This window comes from Poecilia reticulata, linkage group LG1, assembly GCF_000633615.1.
Source record: "Poecilia reticulata strain Guanapo linkage group LG1, Guppy_female_1.0+MT, whole genome shotgun sequence".
In the NCBI taxonomy this organism is placed as follows: domain Eukaryota; kingdom Metazoa; phylum Chordata; class Actinopteri; order Cyprinodontiformes; family Poeciliidae; genus Poecilia; species Poecilia reticulata.
Window position 1 is genome coordinate 1,531,249 of NC_024331.1, and position 23,154 is coordinate 1,554,402.

General features: G+C 38.1%; 2 protein-coding genes across 2 annotated transcripts in view; one reads left to right on the top strand and one right to left on the bottom strand.

Annotated features, from left to right (window-relative positions):
• The window catches only part of LOC103462069 (collagen alpha-1(XI) chain-like), a 51,083-nt gene extending 39,896 nt beyond the window's left edge, over positions 1-11,187 (bottom strand). The window contains exon 1 of the mRNA XM_008404579.2: positions 10,818-11,187. Coding sequence (XP_008402801.1) covers positions 10,818-10,917 — 100 coding nt within the window. The 5' untranslated portion in view covers positions 10,918-11,187. The remainder of the gene's footprint in view (positions 1-10,817) is intronic.
• Positions 11,188-15,581: 4,394 nt separating this feature from the next.
• On the top strand, positions 15,582-23,032 carry LOC103462061 (retinol dehydrogenase 8-like). Its single transcript, XM_008404570.1, has 6 exons — positions 15,582-15,756; positions 19,983-20,144; positions 20,247-20,426; positions 20,553-20,646; positions 21,602-21,785; positions 21,873-23,032. Exons 1-6 carry the CDS (start codon positions 15,651-15,653, stop codon positions 22,098-22,100), a joined length of 954 nt encoding a protein of 317 aa, XP_008402792.1. The 5' UTR covers positions 15,582-15,650; the 3' UTR covers positions 22,101-23,032.
• Positions 23,033-23,154: the final 122 nt, after the last annotated feature.

The window sequence follows — 23,154 nt, forward strand, 5'->3', positions numbered from 1 at the left end:
TGTCACCTGGTGAGTTTGAACATATTCAAGTACTGAATCTGGCATGGATGTGTCATAACTTTCTTCATTTGACTAGAAACAAGACTGAAGAAATTATTTTTGGACATAAAGATCAAAATCAGGCTCACAGGAATAAATCACAGATGGAGCACTGGATAGAGAAAGGCCAGGCAAGCATTATTCCAACACTTCATTACTTTCCTTTATTTGTCCACTGCAAAGTAATGGTTCTTGTTTGTTTATTGTTTTATATTTTTGTCATGTAAAGCACTTTGAACTGCCTTTTTACTGAAATGTGCTGTACAAATATACCTGCCTTGCTTTAAAATTATCTCATAGTTCATGCATTCTTTAAATTGAAATAATTTTAGCCATTGTAACTTACCTAAAACCTAAAACAGGACAGGTTTAGTCTGACTTAGTGTTCCACAATGCGAAGAAAAGAAAAAAAAAGTCCATTGTCATCATCGAGTTTCATGTCATAACCTCATATGATAAATGCATTGAGACATTTGTAACACATTGAGCCTCAGACTATTTTCCATCACTTAAAATATATCTTAATGCATAAGGAAAATATCAGCATTTGGGAAAAGTGCAATTTCCTTATATAAAAGTTAATTTAGAAATATAAATAAAAAGGAAGAAAATAAAATTGATGAATCTGTATAAGAGCAAAACAATAGACTGAGTAGATTACAGCTCTGCTGTAGCTGCCTGTGAAAATTGTATTAATCCTTTATGACTATCATGTCACTGACTCCAAACTATTACTAAACACAACATGAGTGAACAGAGAATGCATTGATTACCAACAGAAGTGTTTGCCATCCTTCTATACACCACAGCATTACGCCAGGCGTCAGGCCAGCAAAACTTGAGAACTTTTCATGTATTTGCTTTGGTAGCAAACAATATTAGCAAACCTGAACCTCAACTCTTGTGTTGGTAGAAAATCTGACTAAATCAGGGATGTCCAAACAGGCACGATTAAAAGACAACAGAGATTGTCTGGAAACCAGATGTGTCTGCGTATACATGTACGCGTGTGTATGCGTGTGTGTGTGTGTATGTACGTATTGTGTTGTGTGACTGAACACCAGGTGAGACTCTTTATCGTGTGCATGTGTCGGTGTACATTGTAAATGTGTGTTTTTAATCAGCCATTCATTATCTTAGTAATGGCAGGGAATGCATTAACATAGTTTGCTGCAGAAACAGGATCTGGGCTGATTGAGCACCAAAACATCAAATCACCCAAAACAGGTTTAAGACTCTGCTTGTGGCAGCAGCCTGGCACTGCCAGGATTTGTCATCTTCTTTCCCTGCAGCTTGCTTCAGATATTCCTTTGAATAACTTGACTTGATTCCACTCCAAGACCACTAATGATAAAAACCAGATGGATTGCAATATACAAAGGAGAGACATAGAGAACAGCAATGAATGAAATAAAGGGACCATATGCTTCATTTTCCCTTCTCTTACATGGGTTTGATCAGAGATATATACTAAACTGTCAGAATTTTCCCTGAATCAGTTTTTAATTATGGAGTTAGAAAGAAGGATGGACCAGCTGGAGAAAAATACAGTTATCTTAAAAGATTAGAGGAATCTGAGCAACAGTCATTGTTCACTTCTAATGCAAGCTTTTCAGTTTGAGTCATTGAAAATGCAGAGTTTCTTTGGCTGGACTTCCTTCAAAGACTGCATCAATATTTATCCATCACAGGGTTCAGCACCAGGTGGTTCTGGCCTCTGTTATTGTTGGATGTTCCATCTCATGGTGGTTTTGATTTTTAGAGAACAAAGAGTGAACATTTGAGAAATTTGTAGCATTCTAGCTCTATAAACATTGTCTTTGCACTGAAGCCTACCAAGGTTTTCCAAAAACGTATATAAACAGAGAGGACTTAATTTATTCATAACCTCATGTCTTGATTAATGTTCACAGGCTGCCACTGCTTTACAAGCTCAAAAGAAATGAATATTTTTCTGGGATTATTAAAGATCTGATAATCAAAGATGTCGCAGTTCATCAGGCCATACCTTTGTTCATGCCTATGGGTGAACAGCAAGGTGAACGTATCTCCAGATTGTCTATGGCTCAGTCAGAATCACTATTTTATCACAATTTCCACATATAAAAGTATGACTCTCCAGCAACATATCCTAAGTGCTACTTGCATCCAGTAAAACCAAAAACATGCCTAAGATTTCAAGTATACCGGCACAAACATTTTGTGAACTGAAAAAGGTTTTTTGGTCTGACTGTTCTGTTCTTTGTGTGGGAAATGTTTGAGTATCTTTTGGTGTTGAGTCCTGAAACATACAGTGGTGTTGTTGTCAGTTGCTATGGCAACGAGCCTACATGTAGAAGCCAACACATAGCATTCAAGGGGGTCCATATATCATTTGACAGGTTATTGTTCCTTTTATTTTTATTCTTTTTATATTTACTAATCTTAATTTGTCAAAAGCTAATTTGGCCTCATTCCAAATTCTTCAAAATTCACCCTGAACTGTTTCTTTTTACTATTTTCTTCATTTGCATTTAATAGTTCTCATTATTCTTTTAATTTGAACTTATTAATTTAGTTGACTGTTCCAAGCAGCTTGTTTGCTGGGAAAATTATTTTAACTGCAAGTTGAAGTATTTTTGTTAATAAATCTGTAATGACTTTGGCCCATCTGCCTGCTGTTTTCCCTTTAACTCTCCTTCCCTGCAATCAGGCTCATCTGATCCACCTGCATGCTGCTGCTCTGCAGTGCAATCAGGCACATGTCAGGATGTAAACTTAACTCTTCATCTATTTTATAATACCATGCCTCACCACCAGTCACGGTACTGGAACAGTAGTTGAGACTGAAAACTATTTGGCTATTTTCTGATTATCAAGTGTGGCTCCAACTTGCCAATTTTGTTCTAAATTACAAGTTTTGTCAATTGCCTCTGGCACTTATTCCTGCAGTGAAACTGTTGCACAAAAGGTATTTGGTCCAATGGATGAGTTTACCATTTTCCAGGGGGACAACAGTGCTGGACTCTGTCAAGAGTAAATTGGAGGAGATGATTATAGTGTGGGACTGTTAGAAGTTGGGCTAGTAACATATAAAGTTAATGTTCACTTAGTTTTGGGAGCAGGGCCACGCCCAAAACCACACGTAATTTCTCAACAGCTCACCAACACTTCACAGTCTGTTACATTTTATGCGACCATCAGACTGTCAGATGTCCATGCTTCTGGAATGACTTGACTCACCACAGCAATCCCACGAATCAGCTCTATCCAGACGTGATCTTCTAACCGATCCAGCTGCTGCAGAAACATCTCCTCTTCCAGTGATGAGACAGGCTCCTCATCGTAAATGCCTCGATCTCAGTCTCACACCATCATACCAACAGTTGAGCATCAATCCAAGAGGATCTCTTCACCTCCAACAACATCTAAGGCCCGTAGCCACGGAGCACTTAGAAGCAAAAAGCAACTTGTTCCAAACCACATGTGGGCTTACGTTGGTATCTGCACTACTCCAATTGTTTCTTTGTGAATCACATGTTCCAGGAACACAGAACATGATGCTCTGTCTCGACTCTCTTTTCAGAAGTTCCAACTCTTGGCTCCAGAATTAGAAACTCCAATCCCTCCATTTTCTTCAACGATCTTCAAGTAATTCCCCAGTTATTCAACCTCATCAATGCTTCTCAGGAAGCCGCCCTTAACAGCCTCACTCCTCGAACTCTGTCAGCCTGTTTGTTAGATTGGAACAATCTAACAAAATCTTTCCACGCAGATAATCAACTGTATTTCCCTTCTCCTGACACCACATCAGTCTGTCCCTTTACGTACACTCATTCAGTCTTCAAAATATGTCCTTGTACCATCCAGACTTACCTCTTTGGCATTAATTTTTTCTTCAAGCTGGTATCAGGTAACAGCTGTTCATCTATTTCTCGTGGTCATCTACCGATGCTTCTTAAAGGATGTTAAAACCAGTAACATTCAGCCATCCTCAGTCATTTCATCCTTATGCTGTGCTCCAGATATCCATTTTCCTCCATTTACCAGACATTGGAATTCATGTTTCTGCTAGCCCTGTTTGGCCTCCTGCAGAACTAAGTTTGCCCCATTTTCATCTATTTATCCATTTCTTTCAGAGATCTCCATTCAGAGTCATAATGATCTCCATTCTCCATAGAAGTAAAAATTACCAATTTCCTGTGTCTTTTTCAATTAATCTCCGCTGTTATAATGTATTTCTCAGAACTTGTGGACCAATCTCTAACTATGTTCACTCCAGACTATATGCAAACACTTCACCTCCAGATCCACTCTTCATCACTGAGTCAGGAAGTCAAGTCACCCGATTCTGGTTCACCAAGCATCTCCGGCAAGTTCTGTGTTGGTCTGGCATTTTACCTGAGTATTATTCTGTGAATTTGTTCCACATTGGAGCTATTCCTACTGCATCAAGGCATACAGGGCATCACAGGTCAGATAATTCACACACTCAGTGGTTCAGTATCTGACCTAAAAATATCTGCTTCTGGAAGAATGGCCAAAATTGACTACAATAAAAAAGATTTCAGAGATTTTGGTCCATATTGATAGGATATAACGGGAGTAACCAGGAAGGAGTTAACGGAGAATAAGTTGTACTGGGGACAAGGAATAGATGGTTAATTAGAAATGGTTTGCAGGTGTGAGGGGAGAGAGCAGAAAGCAGGCTGAAGAGAGAATGAGAGAGAAACTGGCATGGGGTGAGCGAGAGCACACAGGGGACTAGGACATAAATCTAACTCTAAAGAAACATAATTAAACTAGAGTAACTAAGAAAGTACTAGACAGAAAAAATAATAATCATAACCAGAATTACTAAGTAGGAAATAAAGTAAAAGTAGAAACAAGGCAGAACTGCTGTAGATAAGAAACTAAGGAACACAAATAATGACAAAACCAAAAACAAACTAACAACCCACGATCCTGACATTCCCCTTCTAACACATCCCAATGGTGCTCTTTTGAGTCCAGTCTTGAGCCTCTGGAATAAAGTAGGGGTTAGTGACAGATCATCAAACCTTAAATATTAGGTTTGATGATCTGCCAACCTGGAAAATGATCAACTAGAAGGCACATTCTATGCATGGATGTTCTATGCTCTTCATAAGACAGCAATTTTATTCATCTTTGCTAAAGACACTCTAATGTAATATAGATTACATGTGAATATGAACCTGTTAGAGATTTAATGTAGGAATGTAGCTAACAAATCAGAGAACTGACATATAAAACCTTTGAGATGTTGTTTTAAAAGAGCTTAACTTGTTTAAAACTCTCCCCATACACTCAATAGGAAAATACTTCGCAAAATGCCAGAACAAAAAAACAAAAAAATTTTCAGTCAAAACCAAGAACTGGGATGAGTTCCTGGGATCATTAACTCATCCCAGGAAAGGATGAGTTAATGAGGAACTTAGTTATCACCCTATAACTCAGCTACAAAAAACGCCTCTAGAAACAGCATTCTGCTGGAGGTGACCTTAAAACCTCACTTCAACAAAACGGCTCAAGCTATCAGTTCAAAGATCTCTGTCATCAATCACTCCTGCAAGAGATTTTCCTCCCAGTGAGCCAGTACACCCACTTCTCTTCAGATCCTTCCTTCAACGTAAGCGTATTATGTATGATGGCTAATTGTTCATTAGGGTAGAAAAGTGCAGTGCTAGCTCTTAGCTAGGCAAGTAGTCTGCCGGTGATGGATAATTAGTAACTGACACACAAGGTGAAGAGTATGCAGGTAGAAAAGGCATTTTTGTTCTCGTCTTTAACAAAAACGTCTGCTGATAGATGAAGAGTTGAGAAAGACAAATTACATTTCAGCATGAGGTCATCAGTGATTCACAGCAATCTGTCTACAAAAGACAAAAAACTGCTGGATTTATTTTGTTTACTAAACATCTGGGCTTATCCTGCTGGGAAAGAAGTTAAACAAGTTATAACCAAATATTGTGACCCGGTTTGTTAGGTTATAGAAGAGACTAGAAGGAGCCTCCTCATTCTTCATGAACGATTATTTCTCAACAACCTGATCAGACTTTAGACATGTCCATTCTTGATTTTTTTTTTATTATTTCTTTTTTAGTTTTTTTTCTTTTTATTGATTTATTCAAAATAAATGTATTCATATTCAACATCCAACCTGCCACAGAATCTGTGTCAGCTGCCATAAAAGTCAGATGCTGCCACCACTAAGCTGTATCAGTTTCCAGCAGTAGTGGCAGCTAACAGCAGTCGTGGCAGTTGACACTGAAAGTGCCACTATAGCTGCCACTGCCACGATTTGAACTTGCAGTCTCTCAGTCATTGGGTCTATGAGGCTGAAAAACACACAGTTCAACTTGCTCTCGAACATCAGTGTTGGAACATTACCTTGCAGTAGTGGCGCAGCTAGTAGAACCCTTCGGCATTTCCTGTTTTTCCGTCCATGTATGTCATAGAGAAAGTACCTCCAAGCAACGCTTTAGTTTGTCTTGTTTGATGAAGAGGATCGCGCATGTTTAGTTTTTTTCTGGATGTACTCATGAACTCAACAGGTGAGTGCCTGGAGGGTCTGAGTGTTTGTTATTCCTGTCCAGACCGCTATGGCTGGACAGGAACTGACCCTCACATTTGCCAAAATCGACTCATTTATTCTATCAAATATGATCCAAAGGAGTATTTAATAATAATAATAATAATAATAGTTCTATTATTGATTATATTAATATTAATTATTTATTATTAAATTGCCAAGTACTTAGCACAAGCTACCTATGTTCAACATTCACAATTTGACCTGAAAATTGTTTACAGAGTCAGTGGCATAGTCAAAGCTGATTATTACAGGTTATTTATTTTACCCCAATGCTGAATTTACATTACTGGGATTAAAGTTAAGCAATTCTAACCAAACACTAAACATTGTTACACAACTGACTTAAAGAATGAAGTGAAAGGGCTCCTTTTCTATCATCTACCATTTTCAAGTCAAGTTTATTTACAAGATATTTCAGCAACAAGGCACTTTAAATTGCTTTACATCCTACAGTTTTCAATTATTAAATAAGCAGAAAATGTTAGTTTATCAAATGTCATCAAATTCAAACAAATAGACAACAATTTTGTTGATCAGTTTGTCCCTTACTATTAATTAAAGGCAACTCTAAAAAGGTAGGTTTTTAGGTAGGTTCTGCCCAGTAATTGAGGAACAAAAAAATGAAAATGTAAAAACACACAAGGGTTGTTTTTTGTTTCTAAAGAATTGTGATTAACACAGACATCTACAGAGCCGCTGATTGATTCACACTCTGAAACTGACCCCAAATGTGACCCGAGGGGTCACTCAGTAACAACCTGCACACACAGAGAGGTGTTTGAACATGAGTATATTACTACAGTGCTGTAGCAAAGAGATTCCTCCTGATTTTGCTTATTTTGTCACATTCAAATGTTCCATATCATTAAGCAAATTCTCATACAAGACAAAGAAAAGCTGAGTGAATATCAAATGCAAATGATGATAATTCTTAAAATTTTTAAGGGAATAAATTAAATGTCCTCTTTCCTTTCCTCTTCACCCTCTATACAAGCAACTTCAGAGCTGCTGCACTGAGACTGTCTTTACAAAAGTTCTCAGATGACTCAGCTGTTGGTTCTGTCAGTGAGGATGATGAGGTTGAGTACAGGGTTGCTGCTGTAGGCGACTTTGTCACATGGTGTGGGCTGAACCACCTGCAGTTCAATGTGACAAAAACCAAGGAACTGGTGGATCTGAGGAGGAGGACCAGGATGTTGGTGACCTGTTACCATTAGGGGACCAGTGTGGACATTGTGGAGAATTATAAATATCTGGGATTCCACATTGACAATAAACTGGACTGGGTCAAGAACACTGATGCTCCACACAGGAAGAGCCAAAGTCGCCTCTACATTCTGAGGCGGCTGAAGTCCTTCAACATCTGGACCATGCCGGACCTGAGCAAGGTTGCCAGACCATAGTCTGTGGTCTGGCAACCACAGACTATAAGTCTGGCACTGGAATCCTGTATGCTGTGGAGTTAGATTCTCTGGCAGTATAAGGATCCTGTAAAGGTACAGGAGGACAGCGAGTCGCATCCTCTTCATGACGTGCTGGCCGGCTGCAGGAGCAGCTTCAGCCTCGGACTCATTTTAACAAAGTGTACCACAGAGCAACACAGCAAGTCATTTTTGCCTGTAGCCATCAGATTTTACAATGCCCACGTCTGAGCAACTTAAATCTAATTTTCTCTGCACTTATTTATTTTCTTATAGATTTTATTTATTTATTTATTTATTTATTTATTTATTTATATTCAGTGGTATTGAATAACTTACATCACTCTTAGGTATATATGCTATACATTTGATCTCTTCTGGTTATTTGTATTAGTAACATTTAATACCTCGGATGGAGTACCTTGTCAACTAATAAGCAATTTCTCATTGGGATCAATTAAGTCTATTCTATTCTATTCTATTCTATTCTATTCTATTCTATTCTATTCTATTCTATTCTAAATAGTAAATGTTTTGTACTTGTATAGTGCTTTATTAATTCCATAGGAATGTAGTGCTTCACACTACATTCAATCTTTCACACATTCACCTGCTGATGGTGGTGAGCTACTGGGCAGTAGCCACAGCTGACAAAGGGTCAGGCTGCCATGTATCAGCCCTCTGAGCACCAGCAGCAGGCAATATGGGTGAAGTATGATTTCACAAGCCTAACCATGACTTGTCAGAGTAGAGCCAAAAAATAATTGTAGTAGGGACTGCTGACAACACTGAGTGTGCAAAAAGATCTTGGAAATGAACACATCATCTGAAGAAATGAAGAACAGATGAAAAACAAATCCATTAACATTAACTTTGAAAAGAGTTACCAAGGCTTTGAGGCTCCAGCAAACCACAGTGAGAACCATTATCCATAAATGGAGAAAACTTGGCACGGTGGTGAACCTTAGTGGACAACATCTGTCTCCCCATTTTGTCATTGACTACTCACTGGATTTCAGAATGAGATTTGATTATGCCATTCTAACACATTGTCTTACTAGAAGGTAAACCTCCCCACAGTCATTCAAATCTTTAGCAGCTTCTAACTGTTTTTTCTTCAAAGACAAACCTGTATTTAGCTCCCCCTACTTCCCCATAAATGTTGACAAGTTCCCCACTGCCAGGAAGCACATAGTAAATTAGTTAGTTGTACCTGATTGTATTTAAAAGCATCAGACTAATACATGATTTTCAAAATCCTTTGTAAATGAAAATATGAAGGTGGGTGAATAAGAATGCATGTTGAAATGTAAAGATTTTCATTTGTAAAAGACTGAAAAATGTATTATTGGTTTAACTATACACATTTTCAATAGAAAACATTCAAGTTTTACTTTAATGTGTTTTACACTTTATTGTGTAAAACCTTAACACATTAAAGTCTTACTTTAATGCATTTTATGGAAATTGTCTGTAAAGCAAAGCAATAAATCCACACGGAAACAGTCCAAAGCAGTGGTTTTAGGAAGACGGCCACTGACTCCAGCAACACTGAGAATAAGAAACAAAACCAGCGTGCTGACTGCAATGACTGTAAACCAGTGGCATCAAAACCAAACTTTAATCCTGACAGTTTTTACCATATTTTTTTCAAATTTGCCTTTGAGAAGTTATCCAAGGACTGAACATTCATCAGAGACCCATTAAAGATCAACTTTTCCCTAAAGCTTTTATTTTAATTATGACATTAAAATAAATTCCTACTGAAAATCCTCTATCAGTGTTTAAAATGAGAAGCTCACCAATGCCCACTTTATTTAACCATCAGTGAGGCCTCTAACTACTCCTGCAGATTAAAATCCTCCTCATCTGGTTCCTGTGCAGCTCCAGGCGCTGCAGCAGAAAACAAAGCACTCCAAGTGCAGCTCAGCCCACAGCGCACTTTGGTTTGCCTGAGTCTGTTCTGCATTACCCAGCTGAGGAGGTTAAATATCCGCAAGTGCTGCAGTATAAAGATACAGCAGAAGGTATGGTAGAACAAGCCCAGACACATAAAAGGCCTATACCTCTCCAGACTGTCTTGTGCACCAGGCTTTGGAGCACAGAAAAGGGCAGATCAGTGTATGAAGTTTAGAAGGAAGCACGACCCGGTGTGATGACATAACCCCTAAAACAAAAGCATCCTTTACCCTGGAGAGCTTCGATTAACTCGGAAATGATAATGATAATCACCTGACCTTAAACAATAAACAAAGCAACAATTAAACAGTATCTCTGGAATGTATTATTTATTTTATACAGATAACAAATTGAAGATTATATCCCTCTATAGATCAAACTTCCAGAAAAATGCAAAAGAGTTGAAACACCGAGCTCCTTTAAGTCTAGACTAAAAACCCACCTGCTTTTGAACGATCATAAATGAAACATTGACCAACATTTTTATGTGTGATGATGGCATTTGACAAAATGTAATGTTTACTGGTTTACTGTGTGGAGTCTTTTATGACTTTGTATGAACTTCCTTGTTGCTGAAATATGTTATACAAATAAATTTGATTGATTGATTGATTGATTGATTGATTGATTGATACTCAAGGGGACTTGTTGCAAAAGTAGACTGACAGACGGAGAGATCAGGAGAGAAAATAACAGAAATAGGGAACCAGTTACGCTTAATGTTTGTCTGGCAAGGCAAATTAATTTGGACAAAGAAAAAAAAAACAGTTTCAAGCAAACACAAAAGAAACAATCCTACCTACCTGCGTTTGTGATATAGAAGAAAGTGACAATCAGTAGCAGCAGCAGCAGCAGAGGCGGCGACATCTTTGTGCGGCTCTTTATTCTCCACCGTTTCACCATTCTGCAGCGATACTAATCACCAACAATAACTCTCTCCAGGCGGGACGCGTGCGGTGAGCCGCTCTGAGTGAGCCTCAGCAGTTCACAAGTGCGTCTGGGTGCGCGTTCCGACAGCCGGCAGTTGAGAGAGCGCGCGTGCATCAAGACAAATTTGGATTTACGTCAGATCAACCTCGAACTAATTTTTGCTTCACTTCCAACTGTTTAAGGTCTGAGAGCATGAACTCAGCAGTCCGGTGGCAAACACAAAGAAAGTCCAAGAAGGTGTTTTCTCTTTCATACTCAGAGATTTTTCCTCACTTTCCCTTCCTCCTTTCACTTGGCCACCCCTCCCTCACTGAGACGGTTTGGACTAGTGGGGCTGGACGCAAAAGTATTACGAACTGTGTGATTGTTTAAATAATTACTGGGTTGCTTAGATATGCTTACTAGACTATTTAGTAATATCATTAGCTCACATTAGATTAGCAGTGGGTAGAGTATTCAGGTGTTACTACCTCAGCATATTTTTTTCTCATAGGTAAGTAAAATATTGGCATCAGAAGTAAGAGATTTTTTTTAGAATGGCCAAAAACTAAATAACTGATCATAACATTTGAATTATGTTTTCAAAATGAAATTAGACAAACAAATTGCAAAATTATGTGTAAAATCTGGGATTATCCATCCATCCATTTTCTTCCACTTATCCGGGTCAGATCACCCTGTCTATGTGAAAGAGCCCAGAAAAACACACAAACTCACTTCAGCCGCTTGTATCTGCGATCTCATTCTTTTGGTCACTATTCAAAACTTGTGCCCGTAAAAGAGGGTATGACTGACCAAAAGATTGAGAGTTTCACCTTGTGACTCAGTTCTCTTTTCACCATGACAGATCGTCAAATCTACCGTATCACTGAAGATGCAGCAACAATCCGCCTGAAACCCTGAAACTCCTTCCCTTGGGGAAGGACCTTTTCCCAAATCTGAAGAAGGCACTCTACTCTTTTTCAGCTCAGGACCATGGTCTCAGATTTGGAGACACTGATCCTCATCCCGGCTGCTTCACCCTCTGCTGCAAACTACTCCAGCATAAGCTGTAGATCACAACCTATATTCTATGTCAGCTCTCTGGACCGACTCCCACTATGATTGTATTGCCTACAAAGTATAATAAGGATTTATTTCTGAGCTTGCAAGCTTCCTGATGCACCTTTTTACAATCTCACCGCACATAATACTTCTGGGGGATTTTATCATTCATGTGGATGATGATAATACTCCTCTTCCAAAGACTTCATATCCTGCTTGGATAGTTTTGGACTCCAGCAATATACTAATTTTCTTATGCATATCAAAGGACATATCTTGGATTTCATTTGTTGCTCAGGAGTTATACCAGTTGACTGTAATGTTGATTTCATCTCCTTTTCAGATTGCATGCTTCTATCATTCAAAGTTAACATTTCACTTTCTAGATCCTCCCACGTCCCTTCCTCTCCAGCAACCCATCCAACGATTCCAACATGGTGGACGATCTAGTAGGTGAAGGGTGAACCCCAACATACAGGCACCACGATGGGAGGCCAAAAGTATGCCCACTCCTTCTCTGTGCCTCTCACAATGGTCAACTAGGCAGAGCCTGATCCAAAGTCCCCAGGCTCCACTTCCTCAGTGGAAGCTGTGATGGTGGAATTGAGGAGATATTTTAAGTACTAAGGCCAAGTCATTCTCCATGGCCTCTGTGAACTTCTCCCACACCCAAGTTTTTACCTCATCGACTACCTGAGTTTCATGCCGCTTGGACTGCCAGTACCCATCAGCTGCTTCTGGGGTCCCACAGACCAAAAAGACCCAATAGGTCTCTATCCTCAGCTTGACAGTATCCCTCCCTTCTGGTGCCCATGAGCTAATTCTAGGGTTGCCCCCCAAAAACAGACACTGACAACCTTGTAGCCACATCTTTGATAAGTCGTCTCAATAATGGAGGCGAGGAACGTGGCCGACTCTGTGCGGGCCATGTTCTACCCACTTCCTAGTGTCTGAAGCACTATCTACGTATGTAGTTGGTCAGTGATCACTTGGAGCCCAACATTTAAATTTGTCCTGTCCTTCTGTGGTCTTTTCATAACTGTAGACGTACCCATTGTGGCAAATGTCAGCTTCACGGTCAATATTTGAAATTGATACCCGGTCATCCTCAGCCTTAAACACCAGTTGTCCACACAACAGATATGAGTAAAGGCTGCTAGTGCCAGAAGTTGCTGCTTGTCGCCAGCAAAGGACTGAGGACAGATGGTACGACTGAGTTCCAGTTTGTACAGGAATTTTAAAGACTGAGTCAGGAATCACAGGATATTTTAAATTGTCTGGACTGTCTGTCCAGGTCCATTTGGTCATAAGGAACATTAACACTTTCAAAAACCTTAAAGTCTTCTGATGCCTTTACTGTTAAATCCATAGTTGTGGTTTTGACGGTAACGTCCTGGTCTTTAGAGGAATCTTCCATGTCCTTTTAGTCTTCAGGGTTCAATGTCAAAATCAAAGTATTTTGATCTCTCGTCTTCAGAGCTCTCTACAAAAACGTCTTTGCCTCTTATGCTATATCCCAACAACTTTTCAACTCCCTTCGTAACAAGAAATCCAAAACCCCAACCAACAGCAAAAATCCTCTTGACTTGGTGAACAGTTAAAATGGTTTGTAAAATCAGTTTGAAGTCGTCTCTCTGGAATCGATCTACCTCCAACCAAGTTGAGAAGCAAACTGAGAATTCTTGTATTCTTGTATCTCTTTGAACATTTATGACATCACTGGTGAGAACATAGAGGTTCTCATCGACATGATGATGTCAAACAACCTGTGTCAGGTTCTTGTTTGTTTTAGTTCCTATGGAAACACAAGGAGTTACTATGGGGTAAAATTACTGTCAATTAAAAATGCATGCGTAGACATCTAAATTTGTACCTTTTTTACAACATCCTATTTGAATTTTGGGTTGTTATTATATATAAGCTCTGATCATAAAAATTACAAGATATAAAGTTTTTAAATATTTCTATGTATGAGCTTTCAGAAACGAGTAACAAACACTGAACTTTTAGTTTTATGAAAAAAGACATTTGAATTCCATCAAAAATCTGACATAAAATTTTAAGTAATTTAGAAGCCTATATTTTATCATGATTAATTCAACTTCTTTTTTGGTCATTTAGCCAAAAAAAACAGAGCAGAATGATCTTTTTTTACTTCTTTAAGACTTCCTGTCTAAAAATTCCTGCAGTGGATGGTATTCCACTCAACTGTTTCAGTCAGGTGCAATCTTCAGAAGTTTACCAAAGGACCTGAAACAACGGGGGCTTTTTCCACACTGGATTTCATTCTTTTTTTTCTCTTTTTGTCTTTGGATGTGTGTACAAGCCCATGAGCTAGTGCAACATGCTGGAACAGGACAGCGTTGCTGCCCAACTAATAAAAATATGCTGCTGCAGATTCCAAATTCCACCACCTGTCTGTCTTTGCCCGACCCAAACGTTTTTCAAAAACAGAGAAGTGCTCCTAAGATATGTACATGCAGCTAGCTGTCGAAAGAATAACCACTTGTGTCAGGAGCTAATGCTGCTCTGTCCACAAGATGGAAAGTTCAGAGACCATTACAACAACCTTTATAAGCTATTAGGATAAGTTCAGAGCCATCACCATGCTTGATTTTTGCAAACATTTGTAGTCATCTTGATTTGGTTTGTTCCACAATTTTCTAAAAAGAGTTTGTGATAAATGCTGCCAATTGAATGTTTTTAGTAACAAGTGAAAAGTAGATTTCACTATAGCTGTAATATGGATTGTGTTTTGTGCCATTATGCAGAAAGAAGTGGTTTCACATTTGGAGATACCTGGCTTATTAGCCAGGTGTCTTGTCATTACAAGATCAACAATAAAGATACTGTTAATGTGCTGAATAATGACTATTAATATTTCATGTTCTTGGATCAGAGTGGTTTAGTTTCAGGTGTGCACTGCAGTCATTGACTGAAGGAAACATAGATTCCAGGCATTTTTCCAGCTCCTTTTCTCCTGCTGTAAGTGCTGTGCCAGCCATAATCAAGAAGGGGGTGTGCGTGCGTGTTTGCGTGTGTGTGCGTGTGCGTGCGTGCGTGTGTGTGTGTGTGTGTGTGTGCGTGTGTGTGTGTGTGTGGGTGTGTGTGTGTGTGTGTGCACGCGTACATTTGGGAGGGGGGCGAGGTGTGCTTTTTTTCATTTATGTAGTTTATAATTTCTGTATGCATTTTGTATTTGGAGGTTATCTCAGTCTAAAGTAAAAGCATGATGGATGGCTGTGTGTGTAATAGCAGAACAAGGTCTGCTGATTCATTGAAGAATTACCACGGTTTATTTCTCTATGAAAAAATCTGTAACATAAGTTTAGAAAGACCTGTTCCTGGAATGAGCAGACTGCCCACTAGATGGCGGCAAATCTAAGGCGTTGCTATCAACACATGTCTAACTTTCCCCCCCTTTTTTTAAGCACCATCCCCGTATTTCACCAATAAACACATTTGCCACACTGTCTGTTATGGAGGGACATCCCCTTAGGTAATCCTAGGATTGTTGTAGATTTTCACCCTGTCCATGTGACTCCCTCTCTGTGTGTTTTATCCTCTTACTGCAGCTCTTCGTCTCACTTCAGATTAGCATTGACTCTGCACTGGTGTCTGTCTTCTGGTCTACAAAAAGAGCAGGACCTTGCAGCTGAATTATGGCGAGTCCTGAACAGAAAGTGGTCCTGATCACTGGTTGCTCCTCTGGGATTGGCCTTAGGATGGCTGTGATGCTGGCCAAGGATGAGAAAAAACGTTATCACGGTAAGTATATGGATTGATGAGATCATTGGCAATTTAAATTATATTGCTGTAGCATTTAAATATGTTATAGTTTCAAAGTATTCAAGAAAAGTAACAGATTATTGCAGGAACAGGAAAGAAATAGGATTAATTGAACCTTCACTCAGCTATCCTCTTATTTCTCCACAGCACATAATGCTGGCCACCACGGTGTTAATAGTAGCAGTTCTGTTTAATAAACTTTCTGTTTCTGTTAAATCAGAGCAAAAAACCAGAAACAAACAAACAAAAACAGCAAAATCTCAATTATCACTACATGAACAATAAAAGCCAAGCTCTGATTGGACAACATCACCATTCCACAAAGTCAGAGTGAGATTAGTACAAGCTCATAACTGAGCAAATGTAAACATCAATGAAGCTACAACCCATGTCTTCATGTAATAGTCTGACACGTTTACTGTGTTATTAGAGATGTGATGACCTGAACTGTTGCAAACTAAAGTATGTGTCAAGTATGTTTTTAGCAGTGTTACACTTATTTAACTTATTTAACAGCAGTTTTAACTGGATTGCATCTCATGCACAGCAACATTTAATGTCTACAATTAAGGTGTAAATGAAGTTAACGTTGAAACACATGCGACAATTGCTAGCATTTTTTAGAAAACATGCTTCTTGCTAAAAATAAATGACTGGATATTAATTGTATTCCTTGTGGCCACTTAATTCCACTATAACTACCTTCCTGTGAGATTAAAATCCACAGACAGTCTGGGATTTCTCCCCTTCACTCGGATTGTCTGTGGTCGCTTTTTGACTGGGAAAAATCAGTGAACAGAAGGAGAAGTTGTGAACAATAATGTCAATTTTCTGCACCGTTTTAGAATTATAGTGCGCTATAATTAGCTTTAGGGATGGCAGCAGAGGAGGTGAACAAAGCCGCTGAGTCTTTGTTGACCACACTTCCAAATATTGAATTAACATTAACAGCCGCCTCATTCGGCTCTGAGCTTCTCTCTTCACAGTGGAAGTTGGTTGTTTACAGTGCAGGTAATTTCTGGTAAACTTTATAGCATCAAACTTGCACATGACACACGTCAGAGGAAAAGTTTTAAACTTCAACAGAGTTCATGTCAACCAGCCTGGTAAAAACCAGCCCTTTGTACTAAACTTTGCTTCGTACAGAAGGTCTGGGTTCTCTGCTGTTGAGAAACAATTGCTTCCTGGAGGCGTGAAATTTGTTGAGGTTTTACATTTTACCCAGTGCCTCACATTTGCCTGTGATTTATATAATGCATCTGTTCAATGCTAAGAAGTTTACCTGAAGTTGCCTGAACTGTACAGGATACACGACATAATAGGTGGAAAGTTATTAGCAATGATTTCTCAAAGTATCAGTTTTTACATCCTGGTATTTTAACAGGCATTTATATTCTTTCAAGGGTCACTGTGAAGAGTACCAATCAGTCAAATGAGCCAAGCAGAACCTTGCAGACCCAGACTGAACAGAAGCTGCCTAGTTTAAATATGTACTCAGTTCAAATCCACCAGAACTATTAGTTCATCAATAGTTATGTATGTGTCCCCATAATAGATTAGAGCTCGGAAGGACATCATAAGTCATGATTCAAATTCATATAAAACTATTTCACAAAGCTATTAAGCAGTTCTTAAGCTCGTTTTTAAAGTAACCAAAACCACAACACTTCAAGTATTCTGTATAGATCCTCTTTTCTCTGCCATTTTTCACTCTGTAATGTTCTTAGTCCACTGTCATAAAATTTTAATAAAAACTAAAATAGAAAATTTGAATCAAAATTCATATTTACTGCAAACTGTTTATTAAATATTTCAATTACTATAAAATTAGAAGTTATTTTATTTATTAAAATGAGCGAAAAATATAATTCTGTAAATGTGTGATGAACCGAGTTGAAAACAGGAGGAGTCATTGAAATTATTAGAAAAATAGTTTTTTATTATTATTATTATTTTAACCCCAAAGTATTAAATGACAAAGAAAGATCAGAGCTCATAAAAGAGGTCAAAGACACAAAACTGAACTCAGGCAAAGAAATGCAAACAAACATAACTGACCTAACAAAGAAATGATGCACAGGGCATATATACTGGCAGATCAGATCAATTAAGACACAATAGGGCTAACTAAACAGAATAGTATTATTAACAAATAACAATACAGCTAAGTTTGGCTAAACTAAACACCCAAAAATGAAAATCCAAAACTATTAAACTCTGAATACAAACATTTACTTAAATACAAAAACTTGTCTAAACAAATAAAATACAAATTCCCCCTGCCAGCAGGAACCAGTGGTGCAGTCCGCTCAGCATTTAAGCCTGCTGAGTGCTGGCCCCTTATTTTATCTGGCAACTCCATGGCAGGTAACTGGCAAGAAAACAAAAAGTTAATCTTAGGCAAAAGAAATTAACTTTAAGTTGATTTAAATACACATATTAACTAATTGTGCGTGCTAACAAATAGAACAAATGTATCCAAATCAACTAAAAAATGTTTTATTGAAACTAAAGTGTTCTGTGTTTGTGAAAAAGGTTGTGCAAAAGAAGAGTTACCAACTTAGGAATATTTTAATAAAGCTCATAGTTTATCTAAATCTGAATAAGTGACCAGCGTAGGAAAAAGCTCCCTGTTCGCTACTCCTCTCTGCCATCATTGCCTTGGTTCTAAAATAGTCTTTAGACTCTCACCTCTGGCAAAACCCCTGCTTTAACTAATTATTCCTTGGCTTGTAGAGTTTGATTCTGGATCACAGGCTGAATGTGTCTATACCACCAGTACATAACAACTAATACCTCTGTGTAATGTGGCTGCCTGAACAGAGCTGCTTAGTCACACAGGAGCTTAAGATTTATTTTTACTATACTTGCTATGTTTAGCAGCAGTGATGTTCTATACCGTATTTGCACAACCATACACACGATCTGAAATGATCGGAGGCTGTTGGTGAGGTGTGTGTTTTGGGGTTAGGAGTGGATTAGGGAGAAGTGAGAGATGTGTGTGAAAGTTGTTGTGGTGAATACTACAGCAGCACTCGGAGTGCTAAGAAACCATTTCATTTGTTGACCAATACGTTTTGGCTGAATGACCCTGATGAGGAAACCAAAATGCATTGGTCTATGAATAAAGTTGTTTCTTAGTTCTGAAATCTTCACCTCTGCATTTTTTTTACTCTCCATACATCATGGGAGTCAGTGAAGTTGTGCCAGAAACATTTTGGATTTTTGTCTAACCTATTTCCAAACATGGACAATAAGTATATCATATAACAAGTCAAGTATGTTGTTAATAAAAATGGCTGACTCTGGCCTGTTATGTGCTGTGTATTGTCCCTTTTGAAATAAATGAACAACAACAAAAGCATGTTCTGGAGAACATACTATGTAGATTCATTTCACAGAGACGTTGACAGAGAATTTTTTTGCAAATATTATGAACACTGCAAAAACCTCTACAATAAACACATCCAGTCTAGCAGCCCACAGAGCAGGAAGCGCACATTAATCGTCATGGTAACCCACAGCTGTCCTGGTTCTTTAATATACAACAATCTGAGATGTAAACAATTTACTACAATCATATTCAATAAATGAGAATGAAGCTTGTTTGTCAGATTAAAAGCAGGTAATATACACTACTCAAAAAAATAAATGGAACACTTTAACATTTAAGTGAACACTGAAGTGTTCCCTTTATTTTTTTGAGCAGTATATTATATTATACTAATATAATACAAAATATTAACAAAAAATTTTATTTTTCAATAAGCCTGGATTTCTGCATTACAGATGATTTTTTTAGTCTGGTGTAATATTTCTAATCTTAAGTTGTTTTTAATATCTACAAGTCGAAAATCATCATGATTAACAGATAGACTTTTTTTTGCCACCGATAAATATTCAATAAACCCACCGACTTATGGATGAACTTAGTTTGACACTGAATGTCTAACCTCAGTTACTGAACCTGGGCAAGCTGCCGACTCATCATTTATTTAAAGCCGTACCCTGAAGGTGTTGTGCTGTTAAAACCTGTCCCAAACACAAATGTCTGCAGACAAAAAGGATGAATGAATCAAGGATCGTACATAGAAACATTACCCCTATGGCATTTATAGAAGCTTCTCAAAAAAAAGACTTTATTTCATAGCAGCTTGATCTTGAAAACTATAGGCCTATAAGAACATGTTTTCCCCCGTTTTCAGTAATAGCCACAATGCGTGACCTGAAACGAAAGGATAAGCTGGTAGAGGCTGCTGGAGATGCATATGGAAAAACTCTTTCTCTTGCTGTGCTGGATGTCTGCAGTGATGAATCTGTCAAACAATGCATAAACGGCATCAAAGATCGACATGTAGACGTCCTTAGTAAGTCAAATATGAGACATTTTTATCATTAAAATGTCTAAAATATGTGTTAATCATACAGTTGGACTCTCTTTATCTTCTGGTTTCCCTGATCCTTAACAGTCAACAATGCAGGTATTGGCCTGGTGGGTCCAGTAGAAAGCATTCCTATTGAAGAGATGAAGAAAGTATTTGAGACTAATTTCTTTGGAGTCATCAGGATGATCAAGGAAGTGATGCCGGACATGAAGCAGAGAAGAGGAGGACACATCATTGTAGTTAGCAGTGTGATGGGACTACAAGGTAAGTAGAGATGCTAAAATACCGGCTTTACTTTAAATGGGTTTTGGACAATGGACAAAGAGAAACATCAACAGACTAAGAGGCTAATATTATCCATTAAGTGAAATCATATCTGTTTTTCTTCAGGTATTGTGTTTAATGACGTCTACGCTGCTTCTAAGTTTGCCATGGAGGGCTTTTGTGAGAGTTTGGCTGTGCAGCTTTTGAAGTTTAACGTCATGTAAGTATCACTGAAGGGATTTACTGTTTAATAGGGATTTACTGTTCTGTACCCACTGTAGATTTACTGTTTAATAAGCTATGATTAAAATTCACTTATGACTATGCCTTTGGGGTCTCTTGCAAGAATCCTCTCTTAACATACATACAGTAATAGTGTATTTGCTGTTTGATGGCCAGTGAAGCATCTTACATGTTGTTTCTACACATCACAGTTTTAAAGCAACTTAGTATAAGTACACATTTTATATCCACATCTTTATTGAAAGTTGTCAATATAGTTTAATTTCTGTTTCTTTGCGATGTCTGCTGATTAGCTGCTTTAAATGGGGTCCAGACCAGAACAAAATCTTGGGGAATGGATGTCTAGAAAGGATACATCTGGTTCCGCTGTTGGAGAATTTGGATGGATCGGCTGGAGGGATCCGGGATGAATCCAATGCAGATGAGAGAATCTGAGGTCCTGTCACACAGAGAGTGTGTTGTGATCTCTTTACATTCTGACCCTTGTCTACATGGTCAGGAGAATCAGATAATTAGTGGAAGCAAAGATCCATTATTTCTCCTCTTTGAACAAAACAGACCAAGAGCTCAAAGGAAGGACTACCTTCTCCTGTCCTGACTTGGATAAACCATGGATTCCGTAGAAGGAGTGAAGTGCTGGGAGAGGAATTTCTGGGTTTCTCTCCTGGACCTGTTGCTACCACAGCAGACACACTGGTGGACAGATGGACCAGAAAGACTGATGGACAGATTATATATTTGCTACTGTTTTACACTTGCATGTAACATTCAAAATGGAAATCATTGCTCAAAAGTTTCATAACTTATCAGTATTTAATAACATACAATGTTGAGAATTTTAGTTTTTAAGTGAATATACTGTATTAATAATAGCATAATTGTTTCCATGGTTGAAATCTCCTCCTTCTCTTACTATACCTGATTTATCACAGCCTGTCGCTGATTGAGCCAGGACCGGTGCACACAGAATTTGAAGCAAAGATGATTCAGGATGTGAAACAGAAGGAGTATCCTGGAGCCGATCCCGAAACTGTGCATTACTTCAAGAACATCTATCTTCCTTCTTCTGTGGACATTTTTGAGACATTTGGACAAACACCTGATGACATTGCTAAAGTAAAATTATTGTATCTTTACATTTCACTCTTTAACAGCACCACTCTGTTTGAACATTTAAATGAAAATATATTTTCTTTTTTACAGTGCACCAAGAAAGTGATCGAAGCAAGTCGACCCCGTTTCCGTAATCTGACCAACCCGCTGTACACGCCGATAGTAGCACTGAAGTACGCCGATGAAACTGGAGGGCTGTCTGTTCATGCTTTCTACCACATGCTCTTTAACATGGGGCCTCTGATGCATGTCAGTCTGACTGCCATGAAGTATCTAACCTGTGGATGTCTGAGGAGAAGGACAATTTCACCAAACTAAAAACCAATGTGATTTGCTAAGTACTTTCTCATGAATACAACCAATTTTAACCACTTCACAGACCAAGATCATGCTTACTGTAGCAGATGGTTTCACAATATTAACCTGTGTATAATATTTTATGTGTGCTTAGAGACAGGATTGGGGCTAAGTCCGACAAAATTAGTCATTATCTTGAGTGCCAAATTAATACGGCTTGGTAAAATGTCTTTAAAAAACAAACAAACCCCCACAAAGAAACAGAATAAATGAAGCAACCAGAAAAATGTGACTAATGAAGACATTTGAAATATATGTGGCAAATGCTGCAACATTCACAAAAGACATTTATAAACACTATAGCATTATAGATTTCAAGAAAGAAGTTAATTATGACAAGTTTTATGAAATGAAAAACAGATATCAGCAGGGATTATGAACAAAAAGGGAAACAAACCGCTGCAGCTGTTTACTATCTGAGATGGTAAACAAGAAAGATTAATAGTTCTGCAGGGTTAAACGAGGGAATATATGGGAGTATAGAATAGGAAGTTTTTAATCTGGGTTTTTTAAGTTTTTAATCTGTTTTCTGCAAAAAGTTTTGCAAACATTTAGATTCTGACCAGGATTGTTGTTATGTTGGTATTTAATGGCTCCAATACTTTCCGTACCCACTGTAGGCAGCCCAGCCTTAGTCATCATGACTGTAGCAGTTTATATTTGCTGAAACAATATACAATGTAAAACAAGACAACAATTGACATTTTAACAAGATAGTTAAAATTAAATATCTTTTAGATAGCTATATCAGTAGCTATTATTACTAAAGGTGTTTCAAACTTTGTGTATTTTTGTTTTTCACATTTTTACACATAAATGTGAATATGTATATATAATTTTGACCCTGTGTGATACAAAGAATACTCCTAATAAACTGAAACTTGTGCACCTGATTCTTGATTTTTAACAAATATTTGAGGTTGCATGTTGTGTTCGACACTCCAAAATGAAAATGTCAAATTAATCAATATAAACAAAAGGACTATGGCATTGGACAGATGTAACCATGAGACGG